Here is an 18,527-nt window from a genome sequence, read left to right on the forward strand (position 1 = left end):
TAAATAATGCATGACATTTAGGTAGCTATATGCTAGAGTGTGAGACTGTTTCCAGTATGTTTCTCAATTTTCTATGCTACTACAGACACGTCTATGTAGCAAGTGAACTCATATGCATTAAAGCAGCGGTTCACAATTGGAAGTCTGGTTGTGTTATTCTGAGATCATGTTGTGTTAGTACAGTATTTGTGGGTGTGTATGCTGAAAACATCTTACACAAGATGCTCAGATAGCAACGAGACACACAGAACTGGTCGCGTAGCACTTTTTGCGCCTGATCTAATTTCCCATGGTCCTCGCTCTTCATCCGTCATCCCCTTTAGTCCATTCATCTGCCCTCCCCACACCTTACCCCAGACCACATGGAGGAAATCCCATCCTCTTAATTAAACAAGGACCCTCAGGACTGGCGCTCAAATGTAATTTGTAATGATTTCCTGCAGCCAAGACTTTGATTATACAAGGGCTCTTTATGCTGACCAAAGACTTCTGACTGCAGTTAATCTTCCGTTGAAAGCCATTAGTAGTCTCCTTGCCCCCTGATCATGCACACCTCCAACATTCTCCCCACTGTCCCACCTACAGCCCTCCTCAAGTTCGACTGTCTTCCATCTGGCTCCATCAGCGCAGAAATATGTGTACATAGTTAGAAAATCTTTCCTCAAACAAGTGAAAATGTTGTTCAGGAATCAGGAGGCTCGTGTAAATAAAAGACAGACTTAGTAGGTGGGAGTAGGAACGCGAGAAAAATTTAGAGTAAACTCTTCATTAACTACTCTCTGCCAGCTGTATTATTCACACACTCAATGGTTAAGCAGACTGGGTTCAAGCACAAGTCAGAGAAGCCTCCAGAGCTGGAGGGGCTGTGAAGAGATGCCACTTTTTTACCCAAGCTCAACATCACTTAGCTTACTTGTAGTGTGTCAAGCTGGACCTAGTTAGTGTGGATTATCCCACATGTGTAACTGAACTCATAGAGCACGGTCAAGCATAGTGGTTCTTACATTGACAGACTCTCGACCAGCGTATTTCACTCGGATCCTGGGCTCTTGAACCACATCCAGATTGGTTCCTGTCACCATCAGAGGCGTATGACCGCTGTGGGGAAAAGACAAGCAAACAGAATTTATTCTACAAATTTGAATAATCATGTTTTGTCAGATGCCTTCTTAATTTCTTTCGAGAGAGAAAGACAAAGAAAAAAGGCGTCCAAAGGCAATTCTCTGTGAAACTTTCTAACCCCGATGTACCTCTTCAAAATGTTCACCATCAGTTGAAAACAAATGCATCAAATCAAACTGCATGCTCAGTTTGTTCTGGGAGGTAATAGCCTCTGGAGTGGAGGATGATTAGAGATGCATTTTAAGTGATTTCACTACAATCAACTGGTGTGGATTTGTTTTTTAAATACCAAGACAGCTCAGGCTTATTTAGGATGCAGTGGTGGTCCTGGTCCTCGGGACACAACAGCACAAACAAAGCACACAAACAAAGCAGGAGGAAAACTGCTGGATGTCCGTCTCTTCCTGCAGCTGGTTGCCGTTGTTGAAGATTTGTTTGTGTTGCTGAAGCTGTCAATGTGGCACACGGAATAAAGAATCAGGAGCTGTTGCAGGATTTAGGTAGATGCTCGCAGGCTAGATTCAATGTACTGTATCACTATGGATAGATAGTAAGTTACTGTAGACAGATTTTGTGCCATCTATAGGCTCAATAAATTATACACTCAGCTAGCCTGTCTCTCTATAGAGGGCATTGTTGTTACACTGTGTTGGTTAAAAGAGAAATGCTTGGATATTCAGTTTATTATTCTCTCTTCATATAAACAGAGTATATAAAAAAAAGCAAAAACAGATGATATGGTGTCCTTCCCTATCCATGTCTCCCTTCATTTCTCCCCTCTATTCCCTTTGCTCCATCATGTTTTTGCTGCAGTGTACCCTGCACTCCATCTCTAAGCCCATGCCATCTGTTGTGGACTCACACCTCTGATAGCACGTTGTTTTGGTAAGCCACCATTTAATCTTCATCCCTCTCTTCCTTTTAATTAGTGATGTACAGTGTACGTGTATCTATCTGCCAAAGACGCTCAACAGATGGATCAGCGCTGCATTCGATAGGAGAATCCCAGTCTCAACAGTGTCCATCATTCCCAATCTGTGAGCTGTGGCTGTTCTATCAGATCCAGACTAATTGAAAGAGAACTGAACAGTAATTGAAAGCGCAATATTGACTCATGTCTATTTGTTGTCGCTGGCCTGGACTGGTTGGCTCTAAAGCTCAGCACGAGGCTTGTTTAGGTGTCAGAAGCTCAAGGTTTGTTGATGAGGATGAGGGTCAGTTAACAGAGGATGCGGTTACCTAGCGATGCTCCAGTCTGGTTCGATGCGCTGGACAGTAGGATCTTCTATGTACTCGAAGGTGAGGCTCTCCCTGATTTGGGCGTGATCCACGCTCACGCTGATCTGAACTGGGCCGACCCCAGACACAGAAGGGGCAGAGTAGCACACTATCTCCGTCATGGTCCGTCTGCAAGTGAAGAAGGTTGACATTAATGTGGATTAACATGGAAGAAAAGGCATCAGAAGCTACGTGAGTGAAGAAAACAGATGCATGTTTTGAAAAAGATACCGTTTTAAATGCAAGACGATAATGATGATGATACAAAACTTATTTATCTATTTCTGGAACACAGCAAAAAGCAACAGATTACATTGTACAGTTTGTTCTGCAATCATCCGACTTAGAACACAGCAGAAACACAGGTGCAGATGGTGCACACGAACTAACAGCACCTCCACTACTTGTATGCGCTCTTACAGTGTGCTTTCTCCACCCTCTACAAGACTCCATGATCTACCTGCACACACCCCGAATTTGTCCCAATTCATTAGCTGAGGAGAGTTTGCAGCAGAGCAGCCGGCCGTCCTCCTCTTCCTCCCATGCCAGGAATACAGTGGAGAAGCGCAAACTAGCAATTAGCCCCATATCTCATTAAAGCTGGCTTGGCTTCTCAACCTTACAACATTACAGTCCCACTACTGTGACAGGGCTTAAAATAGGTGCCTTCAGGAGTGGAAAGTACAAAGAGGACATGTGGGAGCAACTGAGAGACAGAGGGAGGGATGGGTGGAGAGAGACGGAAGCAAGCCGCGAGAGTGAGAGAATAAAAATTAGGGGTTTGTGGGGGGTTGGGTAGAATAGATAAACAGAGAGATGGAAGGAGAATCAGATGCACGGGACTGAATGAAGAAGAAGAAAGGTTTTTCTTGAAGCCATTATTACGAGGTTTGATGCAGCAGGTCATCAAAACCTTATTAAGATTTACACAAGTTTCTGATAGAGGGAGAAAGAGAGAGTTTCCCTTGGGGGACTTCTCAGTAATATCATGGGAAAAAATACGAGAAAGAGATGAAATATAGCAGCTCATTTAATGGGAATAATGCACATCATCTCTAGAACAAGAATCCTGTGGGTTTTTTTTCATTTGCTCACAGCATGTCATATATCTAACAACATCTGACAGTGATGTATGCAGCAGGGCCAACAGTTAAAGAAACTCTCAGTCAAACCATTTTAAACTATCAGTATATATTAAAGGCTTAAATGTAGATGCTGCAAAATTAAAATGCAAAAAGAATTTATTATTTATAAAAAAAAAAGTGCAAGCATGACAGAAAAAGGCATGGATCGTGAATTCTTTCAATTGATTTCACACTTTTTACTTGATGTAGGTGACAACTGTCAGCATTCGTATTGAGTAGATTAGTTTAAATCCTTAATATATAACTTATATTATAATGCTGAAACTGTATAACTCTGCATTTCATTTGCACTGCACTGAATGTGAACACTCCCACCTCATCACAATGTGCAAGTACATAAAAAAACATTCCCTTTGAATAATGTGTGTTAAACAGAAACATGATAATTCAGGCTGTCTTAGCACATTAAATTACTTTTGCTTTTAATAGAATGTCTACATTATAAATGAATGCAAGAGGAAAGTCTCACCCAAAGAACTCGCACGTCTGATTCCCAAACTGAACGTTGACGCTGCTGCCGGCACCAAGGTTTTCTCCCATTATGGTTACTTTAGTGCCACCAGACTCAGGACCTCTGCTCGGGGAAAGACCTGTGACTGTTGGAGTCTACAAGAAAAGACAGACGCAGAGAGATGGGGTGAGACAGATTGTGAGTGTAGTATAAAAAGCAAGGGAAAGAATAGAAGGAAAGGAAAATGCAAGAGATCAAAAGGCAAAATAAAAGATGCATATTTTCCACAGTCAACAGGGAAACACGTCTGCGATAACGCCTGAAAACTTTACGTATTATCACAGATCCCCAGCAAATTACAGCTGTTCGCATTGCCAGGACGATGGCTGCAGAGTACAGTGCTGGTGGGAGAAAAGAGGATCTCTCAGAGCCCCGAGAGATCCTACTACTGCATGTTGTGCATTGCTGGTTTGTGTCTGAGTGAAGCTTTTTAAAGACAGTCTGAGAATAACTAGTGTTTACAGCAGCAGGCAGCTAGGCTGCCGTCACATAGACAGATGGAGAAATATCCAAGTAGACAGCTCGTCATATGGAGACACACACATGCAGAATTGCACACACACACGCACGCACGCACGCACGCACGCACGCACGCACGCACGCACGCACACACACACACACACACACCTCTATCTGCACAAATATAAACCAACAATTTAAAAACTACTAAATACACAAATATGCTGCCATTTAAACTGCCCCTTTGCCTACATGGTCACATAGGGAGCAGGTTTTGTTGGGAAAACTGAAGAACGCTTCTGTGATTGTGTATTCTTTTTTTAGGTGGCCTGCAATCCAGGGGAAATGCAAGTGGTGCCAGTTCTAGGCTCTGTGAAGTAATCTCTGAGGAATTCCACAGCTGCCCAGAGTAGCACTTGTGTCACTGGTGAGAAAAAGTAGATGAGGACATACTACAGAGCCAAGAGCATCACGCTGACAAAACTCAAAACTGTCCGCTAGGTGTGACTTCCAGCATGCAAGACAAAGCAGGTATAAAACAGGAGTAGTAATTAGTGACTGCTGTTAATTGTTAAGGAAGTGATAATTGTGAAGATGTGAGAGAACGCAAATAGGAACGTAGATTATCTATTAGCTGCAGGTTGGGAAGACGGTTGATGAGAGAGGCAAGGAAATGTGTGTGTGTGAATGTATGAGGATAGTGAGTGCATTACTTTTACCTCCATTTTAGCAAGTTGTTTGTTCATTTGCCTTTCTGTCTTTCAGTCTCATTACCATGTGCTCTAAAAATGGCATTCCTATCCAACTGAACTGCATTTTCAATTGCACTTTGAAAGAAACATATTCTTTGCCAATTTGCCACCAATTCTACGTTAGGGTTGATGGTGGCCGAAAAAACAGGAGTTTCCAATGGGAGACTGATGTCCTTGAGCCACGTGGGAGCATTATTTTTGGACTTCAGTTACGTTTCACTTGCTGTTTTGGTTAGTTTTAGTAAAGCTGACCAAGATATGATGTTTTGGGTACACCGTTCCGAAAAAATGTTTGCAGCTTCTTCTGCATTTTTTGGGTCACCAGGCCGACAGCTCCTCCCAGTCTAATTTATGATTGGGTGGTTGAAAAGAAGTGACAGTTGGAAAACAATACTGTAAATGAAGGAGATACCTTGATCAGAAACCTATTTATGATACATCACAAAGAATAATAATCTGTGAAAAAAACATAAACGTAGCTGAGCAGTTTAGTGGTATAGAAACCTAATTTGTGAGAGGAAATGTCTCTTCTCTTATAACCTTGTCTGACTGTCCAATCATATTTTAATCTATCTTAAATGGTTCAACAGCTTTTAATTGTACCAAAATACAGCCACTTTTAAAAATCTTTTCTTAACTATTTTTGGACATCTCCTGGGGAATGTATGTAACATAGCTGAGCTACGGAGTTGTACAGAGAACAGAAAGAAAAACTCACATAAAATCAGCGTATGCGGTAATACTAACTTCACTTCATGATCTTATGAGGATTAAAGACCAACAGCATCTACAACCAGAGTCCTGAAGAGATCATTAATGTGGACCCCTTCAAAATGCTAGGAAGAATATTCTTTCTAAAATAACAATCATGGATGTACAGAGCTGCCTAATTGCGCTGTTGGTCGGCATGGCAACGCAAACATCATTATTTGCCCTTGGGCCCATAAGCAATTAATTCGCAAGAACAAATCTCTTTTTTTCCCAACTATCTATATGTTTCCTTTTGTATGTAGGTCTTTTGTTTGCTTTATGTTGACTACAGGGTGTATTATAAAATGTTATTTCATATCAGAAAACATAACAATGTCGTGTAATTGCAGTCATACCACAAAGGAGTAGAGCTGTGAGGAGCGAGCTCTGAGTTCTGGTCTGCACTCTCCAACACACAGCTGGACTGGACCAGGCCTGCTGTCTGCAAGAGCTGCATCCATCTCACATACAATCCTGCAAAAGGCAGAAATGAGTCAGTTATAATCAGTTTGTTAAAAAAAAAAAGAAAGTAAAATAAGTTAAAAATTAAAGCCTAATCATTGAAAAGATAATTACTTGAAGCTGTTTGTAAAATGCCATCATGGACAGGAGAGAATTCCTTCTTTCTTCAACATAACTTCCAACTCAGAAGTTATCTTCATGTTTGAATGCTTGAGTGAAGTTGTGGAAAAGTAATCAAAACACATCTCAGCTTGATATTGATTTATCCTCCACGCTAATTGCAATCTTCTTTTGTTGTTTCACTCATTTCATTACGGGACACATCCAGACATCGACCAGAACCCCCTCGATGACAGTCTTCAAATGAGTCTAATGCTCCTCCTCCCTTGGCACTCCAACACTCCCAACCTGAGTGTAGTAAATTTCCCACCAACAACCCGGGCCCCCGACAGCGCTGGTGCTGTGCCAGTGTGGCAAGACTGATGTAAATCATGCGGCACGATCAATATAGTTCTATCATACCATGTGATCAGGTGTCACCCAGCACTGCAGGTGACTAGATCAAATGACATAATAAAATGAGAACGCCTATTGATCGCCGGTGCCAGGCGGGTGCAGTAAAGTACAAGAAGCAATCACAGCGCGGAGAGTGAGACAGAATACGTGGCGAGGCAGATGGCAGGGGCAGGTAGGAGTGGAGCTGATGAAGCAAAGCAGATGTATTGTTTCTCCAGCGCTGATCATCTGAATTACAACAAATGACTCTGGGAGGTTTGTTGGATGAACTATGCGGCAGAGAGTCGTGAAAGGAGGATTTACTCAATAACAGAGGTGATATTATCCTCTCACTCGGCCTCAGAGAAACAGCGGTTCACTTCATTTGAAGGCCTGCTGCCCTTTGTGAAGCTGCAGATTTATGGAAATATGTTTGGCTTTTCAAAACTGAACATTCAATTGGATCTTAGTTAGTAGATTTCTGTACAAAAAAACCCCTGCTCTTCCTGTAAAACCTGAGGGTTATCTTTAAGCTGAATTCTTACTAATAAGGACTCAATTTTGCTGTGACAGAAAAAATACTGCAGAATAGTATCAATGCTTGGAAATAATGCACTTTCTGACTGCTGGAAAGCACAAAAGTTGCGACTTTTTCTTCAAAGCGGGAGTGGTTTTCACACACTCCTCTGAAGTACTAACATAAAAGACACATAAATATGTATTTTTTTCCCTTTTTTGTCCAGTCCAGTCCATCATAGGAGGCCCGGTGACTGAATTAAGATTGGAAACAAACACCAACAGTCAGATAAGGACACGCACACAATGAACCAATATGACCTCGAGGTGCGGAATAAAATTCTAACTCTGAACATCACATAGAAACTCCTCCAAAGTTAGACTAAAGAGGTTGTAGGTTAGTTTTTTAATTTTGCTCAGTCAATTTTTTTTTCTTATGCCACATAAATGGATTCCCGAGCTTGTCCCCAATTGGATTAAAGTGCTGTCAGATCAGTGTGCTGCTGACAAATTGTCCCCTACAGCCAAGTGGCACAGAGTGAATTTTAATTACAACTGCCCAGTACAGGGCTAGAAGACTTACTGTATGGCATTCACACTATACATCAGCTGATGTTATAACTTTAGCCCTTTACCACCGAAACATTTTGATATGGGCATGAAAATAACCAGTAGGTTAGTTGCAATAGGGCAAGCATATGCATGTGACATAGATACTGTAAGTGCAGCATTAGACTAAAAGTATGTGAGTCACAGTAATGGTGCAATGCTTAGCTGTTCTCTTTCTGAGGGCAGAAGTAGGCCAAAGAAAGAATTAGGGTTAAAGGCTCCTCTGAGAGCCATGACTGTGATAGCCTGTGTGTGTGCACGTGTTCATTCAGTGCATGTGTGTCATCTCTTACTTAGTGCACTGCTTTACATTTTAAACTTAAAGTCTTAAAGTCAGCGAAGAGAGAATTTTAAACTACCTGAAAGAAAGGCCAATTATTTCTGAGCTTTTGCCCTAACTAAAAAAAAAAAACTAAAACTAAAAGTATTGCTATAATATTTCTAGGGAGATGTGAGGGCGGTGGTTCTCAGTAATGAGTTTGCAATGGCATAGTTGTAATGCTTTTTTTTTCTCATAATGTATTGATTTTCCATGGTTTAATTATTTAACCTATTGTAGCTGGATAATGAGTATTTTTTTGCCTTCTGTACAGCATCCTTCAAAACCTCTAATAGGATTAGTTTTCGTATAGAATTGCATTTCCTTCTCCAACAAAACCCAATACCCAAAGGCAATCCAACCTCATCTCAGTCCCAATATGTTAATGTAAAGTTCGCGTAAATGAACGCAGTATGTGTACATCCTTGCCTATCTCGGATGAGGCCTGCATCACCTGAGGAGGGTAAACAGCCACGAGGCATCGAGGTTTCTAACTCTACACGCATCTGCATGTCTAGCCAGAGGAGGGGTAGACGGGCGAGTTGTGAAGCATGGGCCACGTTTCATTAGTTCAGGGTGAGTGGGACAGGCTTTACCGTGATGTACACACAGCATGGGACAATTAGTGAGGTAAACACAAGTAAACACACACAGCTGCTATGGGATTGTTGCTGACTAGATGAGCTGCAGAGAGAGAACTGGGCTAGTGTGCTGCAGGGGGAGAACAGCAATGTCAGGACCAGGCTGTCTGGACCAGCTCCAGTCTTCATTAAAGCAGGGATGGTGGGGAGGGCAACGTTTTGTCGCAATACACATATCCTGATTAGAGTTTCTTAGCTGTGTTATGTCCTGTAAATACATAAACCCCAGGTCTGACGTGCAGTAGTGTTAACAAGTGATTTAATTCATGCTTATTATGCGACAGCTACGTATTATGGAACTACAAATAAATAAAAAGATGTGAAATCAACCATCACGTCAATAAATGAGCCATTCATTTGTGAAGTAACTGAAGAAATTCTTAAGTCATAATTCTAAAATGTGGTCATTTATTTTCACAATAACAGAATTTTCTTGGATATCATCTTTTTGCTCATTACAAACATTATGTTGACGGCACTAGTCTGATTGACAGGCGCTAACTGGTTAATTCTGGTAGCTTGTCAAGAAACTTGTTCACTAAGTCCTGCAAATCTCTTTTACTATTAAAACAACAAGGATGGCGTAACATTTTATAATAGAATTTCCTAAATGAGTTCACAAATTAGTAATTTATATATTTCTGTGCAAATCATCTAATCATATCATATGGAACACTCCTGTCAGGACAGCTGCCCAAGAAATGAGCTGTTTACTAATTGGAATGTTTGGCTCATGCTACACTGAGAACAATGTTTAAGGAAGTTTTAAATCAGCAAGTTAATACTAATATTAATCATTTTTAAATAATAATGCTTCTCTTGTTTGCGTGACTTACTGTTCAGCGATGATGTAGCCATCCTCTACAGGCGTACACCTCACCCCTGCCACCTCCACGTTGCCCACCATATCAGAGAAAGCCAGACCGAGGTTTGTGCCGTGGATGGTCACCCGAGTGCCTCCCTCTGGGGGTCCAGCCACTGGGGTCACCTGCAGGGTTGGAAAAGTCAGGGAGAAGGTTGATGCGCCCGTTCTTATAGAAACTTAGAAATGAGTACAGGTTTCCGTAGATGCTCAAGGGTAAATATGCTCTTTTGGTCCAGGTGGCTGTAAAAGCAATTAAGAACACTCCCTGTTCCTGCACGCGCAGAATGTCAGAGCATGCCATGAGTCACTGTGCCAAGAGCATGTTCTAATCACAACAGCAGCTACCAGCACATGCTTCATAGCTCTTTCTGTCTATATATGATATTACATCCACACACACACACACACACACACCCAATCACATGTGAAGACGACACATTTAACCGTCTTTTCTCTCCAACAATTGCCTACTCTTCGACTGTGCAATCAGTAAATCCAATAAAAGGAAGTTCACAATAAAAAAATAAGAGGGATTATTACCATTCTGGATAGCCGCCTGCTCAGAATCTGCTGCTGTTGCCATGGATGGTAAATCTAACAAGGGGCTGTATTAATACTTAGTGGAGACCACCTACTCATAAAATGCAATATGGCTGCCCAGCATGACCTTGGCACAGGGTGGCACAGCACCTTCTGTGCTGCAGAGCCCTACAGAGGCTCCAACCTGGCCATTATCCAGCCCTTTAAACAAGAGAGGAGAAGACAAGGAGGAGGAAACAGGAGAGAGAAAAAGGAGCAGGAAGATAAAGGAAGATCAAGAGGGTGGACAGTACTGTTTGGTGGACAGGGAGGCAAAAGGAAATAGGTGGACTAAGAAAGTGGAGGGAAGCAGGGAGGAGATGACTGTCACTTTGCTGTGTGGAGCTGCTAGTGCTATGTAAACAATCAATATGCTATTACTGGCCATGCAAGCAGAAGGGGGGGAAAAAAACCAACAGTCAGTTGTACCCGCTCACTGAGCTGTAAAGTGCCACGTGACGGCGACCCTTTAAGAGGTGCCGTACACCCTCCCCTCGCTACCCCCGACTCCCACCAGGGCATTGCGGCTTCCCTGTGGGATGCCGGCATTGTAATCTAGATTCAGTGGACATTAATTGCTCTGGATGTAAAGTAAGTGTGTCACTGCACCGCCTGAGGGGTCTGAATACATGAATCTTTTAGCACTGCTTGGGCATGCAGGGTATAGAGGGGGGAAAAACATAATGGCTAAATATATCCATGTCAGGCGATGGCAGCAGCTATTCGAGAAGACTTAGTGATGGTTACATAAGCAACGCAAGGGCCTGAGAGAGAACAAGAGAGAGAAAAGGAAGGGAAAGAGAGAGAGAGAGAGAGAGAGCATGCAAAAGAGAAGGGGACTGGCAGTAAGAAGAGGAGTAAGAGAAAATGGAATGAGCAGCAAGGGGAAAGTGGATGCCACTCTGTTCAGCCCCATCAGCCACAATGGGTGACAGGTGAGGCAGGGATGGTGACAGGACAGCAGTGCTGTATCACAGATGGGCATGCTAAAAGCTTGGGAGACCTCCTCCTTCTACCCTTGGGGGCTGAAATGGAGCCTTTCCAATGGTGGACCAAGCACAGGAAGACAGTCTAATCCATGCATGAAATCCATTTGACTGCGCTCCCCATTAGCAGATAGAGCCTTGATTCAACAGGATCACAGAAAAATCGCCACTTCAAAGACGCACACCGCCGATGTCTCCAGGCTGCGAGGCGTGAGAGAAGTGCTGCTCTTTGTCTCTGTGTCTGTATTTCTTACACACATACAAAGGAACTAAATCTAATATGGGTCCTCTTTGTGCTTGGACTGTGCTTTGATTGCCTATAAAATGGATTCTAATGACCTTTACAGAACGACCGTAGTCACACAGAGTCATATACTGTAGATAGTCTTTAGAAAGGCAGAGTTTGTCTTCATATATGACTGAAACATAGTCTGTTTGCATTTCTTTTTCTTCTTTTGCTTTGTGTCTTTCATCATCTCATCTCCCTCAGGCTAGGTGACACATCTTCCTCCTCTAAGCACCAGCTTTGTTTGTTTTTACCATACAGTTTGTCTTTCAGGAGGAAGAGGATGCCGCACTGGTCATGCACACACACCCTGCTGTCCTTCCTCCCCCCTGCTCCCACCCAGTGCCGCCATGCCATGCTCCCTGTGTAATCCTTTTAGCGGCAGTGCTGCTGCCCGCCTGGCATTGTCACACTGTCAATAGAGGGTAATTCCCAGCAAACAGCCAGTCAACTTGCACGCCGCTCTCCCTGTTCCCACTCATGCACTCTCTCGAGTATAATCTATCTCTCTCCAGCTCAGGGGATCAGAGTATTGCCCACTTACCACTACTTCCTGAGACATTCCCTCGGATTTGGCTACAACCATACAGTAGCAAGAGCCATACAGTAGAAACACTAAACAGGGGATGGGGTGAAAGAGAGACATTCTGATTGACAGAAAAAGGAACTTGCAAAAAATAAAGGTTCTCTTCTGAGCGAATGATCTGTTATTTTGAGGAAAATACCAACTATGCCGATGGAGAGAATGGCCTTCAGCGTGAACAACCTGGAGTTGTCTGTCAGCCTGGTGTTGACATATTCAGCTGAAGTAATGGTGGGGAAAGATGTGCTGATGCAGCCAAGGCTAAACTCAATACAGCAGAGAGCAATGCTGCCTTCAGGCCATGCAAGCCTAGCATGTCACTGTAACTACAGCAGCTGACCGAGCCCAAAGGAACTCTGCAAGGCAATTCAGCAATAATGATATTTAATCACCCCATCTACCATTAAAATACACAATATCAGCAATTCTACAGTATATTCTTCACCATCAGTCTTTAACATTGTCTACAGATTTATTACACCAGGATTTTATCTCCTTGGAGCTCTAGGGAGATTCTCTCGCCCGACCCAACAGTTGACGTATTTCCATTCATAGCAGTATATTTTGCTTTTGACATGAAATAACCCTTGATACAATTTAGAAGCTGGCAGCTAATCTCTTTGTCTTTGGACTCTGCTCAGACTAATTCGAGGCTGTCACATTTAATTGTGAGTAGCATTTAATGGGCTTGATAAAACCCCACTGATCACTTGTACCCGAACAAACTACATCCTAAATACTTTATGGGGCCTTAAATGTCTTGTAGTCAGCCACGAGATATGGCCTGTGATGAAGAGGAGCTTTTAGTGCGCAAAAGGGAGAAAACAAGAGACAAAAGGATCAGATAAGAGGTGTATTTGTAAATGAGGTTTTATCTGTGAGTATACTGATGATGCGTGATTCAACAGGGAGTTTTAACCTATTGTAGGGTTTGCGTGTGGATGTGTGGGCTGAACACTCATTCCACTGTACAATATTTTGTTCTTCAGCTAGAGTTTAATGAAGGGTGGCACCCATACAGTACAGAAGCACTCTCATCAGTGACGAGAGTTCAGTTGTAATCTGATTCTGACTGACAGACCCATTATCCCCGTGGTGGTCAAAATATCAACAATCAACAAGCTTGCATACACTCTGTGAGCAACACAGAGAAAGAGAGGAATCTTATGTTTTTTTCTTTCTTCCCTAAAGCTGCAGAATGCTGTTTATATTCACTGTCACTGGGAGGCAAGAGAGCCTCTGCGCTATACTGTAAACTCATACAGAAGCCACGGCCAAAGCCTATTGAGGAGACGCTTTTCATATGCCCATCCAACTCCCAGCTTCATTTGATGTTGTTCCCTCTGCTGTTAGCAGGGGCTTACATCTCTTCAATATTAATGGCCCATGGTGGGAGGCACCATGGCACTTAATAGAAGCATTAATTATTCAAAAAGCCTATCTTGTGGTAGGCACATCTACTAATGTGCTAGTATGTATACAAATCAGCTCATGATGGGGGCTTTGGTGCATACAATCAAAACCAAATTTATTAATAAATTCAGCCCACCAGGGGGATGTCTGCTTCTTAAAGAAACTGTAATCACTGAGAGACGAGGGGGGTAGGGCGGAGCACAAACGAACGCCGACTCCGCTGCCAACAAAGAGGAGAAAAGGTGTGTCAGTGTATATCTGGAAGTACATGTTCATGGAGAACTGGTTTTGCCACCTCCAGCCGTAAACAGATCCGAGCGCTGATAGACCACAGGTGACCCCACTACCCTCTCTTTTGTTCTTCCCACCCCTTCATGGCTCAGTTTCCCTGCTTTATCTTCTGTTTTTTCACACTCATAAACCCTCAATATGTTCACAATTTTAACATTACCGATCTCCTGAACTTAAAGGACAGACTGACCCTGTACTATGTTGTTAGTTACTGCTGATTGAGGCCCTGTTTGAAGAATAATTTATAATAATTACATTTACACTTCAATGTCTGCTTCAAAAGCAGTGCTTGATGTTCTGTGATTCTTAAATGCCTTTTGACACGGTCACTGCAGCACTTCATCAATCTTTAGATGGCATGCTGCGTATGAAGCCAACATCTAAAGGTCAGAATACAGCATCTTATTGAGATCACATGGAGAAATTAGTATCTCTTTGCCCCTGATGTGTAATGGATTTCTGAATGACTGTTGACATTGAAAGTGTCTATAAGCCCTTATATGATTCCTGCAAACTGACAAGTAAACGATCCCGTTCACTACAGATATCTGAGATACAGTTTTAATAAAATGTTTATTGGTATTGTAAACATTTTCTGGAAATATCTTAAGGTGATGCCTCGTGAGCTCAAACAGGTTATAATCAATATACTATTGGACAACAGATGGATAAAACAAATAAAAGGTTTAAAAGTAAGTTTAAGCTGTGTTTTCTTTTCATTGCTTATCTAACACTTCTGATTTGCCTCTCAGTATGATTTATAGGTAAACCATGAACATTTTGCTAACTTTGGAAGTTTTTAACATGTAGCATTTCCCACTCAAGAAAAAAACCCTCAAATTCTCTATAGTTGATGTTAATGTCGAAGGATTTTCCCGAATATTTGTAAATCTTTTTGTCATGCAGCTCTCAGAGAGTGACAGACGAAGGTGCAGGGTGTTTAAATCACATACCATCATCATAACACTAATGAAAACAGAGAGCTGAATGAGGTATGTCCCTGTGGGTGGCTATGAGCATGTGCCATAGAATGACAAAATGAAGGCATAATGGACTTAATAACCAGGATGAGTCAGAGGTAGTGATACACAGGGAGGAAAAATGAGTGGGGGCTAGAAGACAGAAAAGAGAGAAATAGAGAGAGAGAAAGGATGGAGGAACTGAATTAAAAAAGAAACAGGGATGGGCTTCTTTCCTTGCTTGTCTCGTTTCCTGGATTATTTGGGTGTAGTATAGCGAATCAATTAACCAAGTTGTTAACTTCAGTTTTTAATTGGCTAGAGTACGGTGTGAATATGTGGTGGAGGAATGAAAAGTCAAATGGATCAGTGTGGAGGCAGAGAGGTCTGCTGGGTTAACCACAATGCACTGGTGTGTTACCAAGCCTAATTAAATAATATGTCCCTCCTGGGCTGACTCCTGTATGACAGCAAACCCACCAGGCTGGAAGAGAATGCAGCCTGAGCAAGCAAAGGCCCACTTATGGAAAACAAATACACACTTCCAAGTCATGACCTTTGTGCTGCTGTTACAGAAGATATCAAGCTACTGTGTGGGGTTTGCAATGCTGGTAAGGCTTAGAGAGTGAGGGAAAAAAACACAAAAACTGCAGCACACATTCACTTGCTTGTTAGCTGTATGAATAGCTAATAGCTATGCAAGACAACTGTAGGCTAGCTATATTAGAAACTGCGAGTTATTCAAAGTTTGCTTGTGAAGTTCCCTTTTTAACATTTGTTGGTGTCAAAGTTACTTTCAAAGGGATGGAATAACCTTGTATGAAGACAAAATACATTAAAATCTATGAGCAGGCATCTGTGCAAACTGCACAAAGAGAAGGCAGATGTCAAAAAGACAGCCCCTTTAAAATTGAATACCTCTGCCCTTGTGTGTGCATGTGCCCTTGGATAAGTCCTAAGGAGAAAAGAACCCTCACATGAATAAGCACCCGTGAGCATAACACATACAGTCATGCAGGTACATAAGCAATCAAACAAAAATAAGCAAAGTCAACATCTTTTGTCTTAATTAGAGAAAAGACACAGAAAGGAACAGACCAGATAAAAGGCTGCAAGAAAAACACCAAATGTTGAAAGCAGGCATTAGTTGGGTTAAGCACCCCAGGGAGCTCAGTGGAAGGTTCAATCTAATTTTTCCTGGGTCCAGAAAAAAGTAGTAGTAGTAGTAGTAGTAGTAGAGTAGAAAAAGCTACTTCTCATGCAATGCCTCTCAAATCAGACATTTTACTGTCAAGCGTGCTTCCCATCTCTTAAGAACTCTGCTATTATCAGCTCAACTTTTGCATAAATGTTTCAAAAAACATGCCGGCATGCCAGAATCAAGTGCAGTCTGGGTGTACTGCACTTTACTGGTCATGACGTGCTTTGGAGGATACAAAGAAGGGCTTTAACTATGTAACAGCATTGCCGCTGTCACCAATGGCAATGTCTCATCAAGCTGTTACAAGCTGTTAACTAGAATTTTAAACGTAGTCCAGCAGTATGAGCTGAGTGCCTCGCAATCTTCTACGGAGAACTGTGACGAGATGCAAAACACATTCTGCAACGGTGGCTGATTATTGCACATCGATCTGTGTGGGCAGGCGGGCAGGACGGACAGGGGATTATGGGTACTGACCTCAGTGATGCGTGGGTTGGTACACTTCACATTCTTGCTGGACAGGTTAAGCCAGCGGGTGGTGTAAGGGTTGATGGGGGGACAGTGGTGCCGCAGTGTGCACCTTCCTTCTCCACTGCACCAGCCACACTGGAACTTCCGCTCTGCCTTCAGACACATGCCGCAGCTGTCCCGCTGGGCTGCACACTTGTACAAGTGCACTGTGGGATAAAGAAAGCAGTGCAGTGAACACAGAGCAACTGAGTGTTTTTTTTTTTTTTTTTTTTTTTAAGGAAAACTGACAGTGAGTCTGCTGAGTTGAAATATATCTTTTCTGGTGTGTTAACAAATGTCTTAAGATACTGTACACATGTGATTTACATACAATATCAGTAAATACACACATGCTGTCTTGTGCTGGGCTCAGAAAAGATACATTTGAACACAGCGAGAGATCACAGAAATGATGGAGAGTTTGTCCATCTTCATCTTGTTTGCTAGCACATGTTGACAGCATCTTCCACTCTTACCTTGAATATTCTCGGGGTTATCAATAATGAAGTTGCCATTCCACACCACTGAGAAATCCACAGGCAGCTCACTGATTTTCATTCCCTCGTAAAAATACTAGAGGCGAAGGGACAGCGGGGAAAAATACAAGACGGAGATGGAGATGAAGGTGGAAAAGAGACAAAAAGAGAGGAGGATTTCAATGAGAGGTCTGGGAATTTCAATCCCCATGAGTCTTAGTAGATGCAGCACCATGTCCTTCCAATGTTACCCCAAACTTACATCATCTCAGTATCTGAGAGCTGACAAAGTAAAAACCCACAAGAAATGGGACAGCTGGGTAGAAGCTTGAGCTTCCCTTCTGGCCTTTATAGGTTCTGTCCTTAACTGCCTCCTATGCCCTTAATGCCAGCCTGACTTTCATTGTGCATGTGTGTGTGACAGAGAGAGAGAGAGAGGAGAGTAAAATGTGTATGTCTGTGCTTCCTCTGGGAATATATACTGCAGAAGTCAGAACGTGCTTGACTGGAGGGCAGAGCCATGCTGCAGTCATCTCCAGTGTAATTACCTGGTTTAAAACTACTATATCTCCACTGAATAAACGGCACACATACGCAGACGTAAACACACTATGTGGCAAAATGATCTGGCACCCATTTTGTACAGACAGTAATATAACCAATGTAATTACCTGTTTCTGTGTACTCTGTGTACTCTCCCCAAATTAATAATAAAAAAAAAAAAATCACCAAATCATGCATGACCAGTTTTACTCATCTTAGCTCAGTTTGGATAAGTTTCACCCTCGTTTCAGTCAACTGCACACTACTATCATTCTGCTATGGGGGTAAAAGTTCTGATTTCTTTCTGATTCTTTAAGCCAATCACAACTGTCTTGGGCAGTGACTGTGCCTCTGCAAAATAGTAGTGGGGAGAAAGTTTTACAAGTGGAAACTTTATCATTGCAATGGTTAATTCCCTACAAAATAAATTGTCACAAACATAAAAGATGTCTGTCAGCTTGATAATAAGACAACAGATAGAAGAGACATCATTTGATAATTGCTGTTCAACAGGAGAAGCCTGTCTGTACTTCAGCTCTAGAGGAGCTACCTGCATGTGGCTCTTGCAGACCTGATATCACACATGCTCATGTGAGGTGGAATAGATTGGTACACTGGTAAAGTCAGTGTCGCTGGCACATGATGCTTCCAGAGTGAAAAGGTCAACTCATACTGACAATCGCCAAATTGGAGTCTTGTGAGATGAAGTCTGTGATTTTCTGATGTGTGTTCACTAATTATTTTAAATCCTGAAACTGTTGTAAAATCAGATTTCA

At 42.3% G+C, this 18,527-nt stretch overlaps 1 protein-coding gene across 3 annotated transcripts in view; it reads right to left on the reverse strand.

Moving 5' to 3' along the window:
• The window catches only part of plxna2 (plexin A2), a 173,157-nt gene that overhangs the window by 39,683 nt on the left and 114,947 nt on the right, over positions 1–18,527 (reverse strand). For all 3 annotated transcript variants that reach the window (XM_035958021.2, XM_023293175.3, XM_035958066.2), the window contains exons 11-17: positions 17,209–17,305; positions 16,700–16,899; positions 9,896–10,047; positions 6,374–6,491; positions 4,015–4,151; positions 2,362–2,529; positions 1,005–1,098 (exon numbers count right to left, since the gene is read on the reverse strand). In XM_035958021.2, the coding sequence (XP_035813914.1) occupies positions 1,005–1,098; positions 2,362–2,529; positions 4,015–4,151; positions 6,374–6,491; positions 9,896–10,047; positions 16,700–16,899; positions 17,209–17,305 (966 nt within the window). The remainder of the gene's footprint in view (positions 1–1,004; positions 1,099–2,361; positions 2,530–4,014; positions 4,152–6,373; positions 6,492–9,895; positions 10,048–16,699; positions 16,900–17,208; positions 17,306–18,527) is intronic.

This window comes from Amphiprion ocellaris, chromosome 8 (genome assembly GCF_022539595.1).
Source record: "Amphiprion ocellaris isolate individual 3 ecotype Okinawa chromosome 8, ASM2253959v1, whole genome shotgun sequence".
Classification (NCBI taxonomy): Eukaryota; Metazoa; Chordata; class Actinopteri; family Pomacentridae; genus Amphiprion; species Amphiprion ocellaris.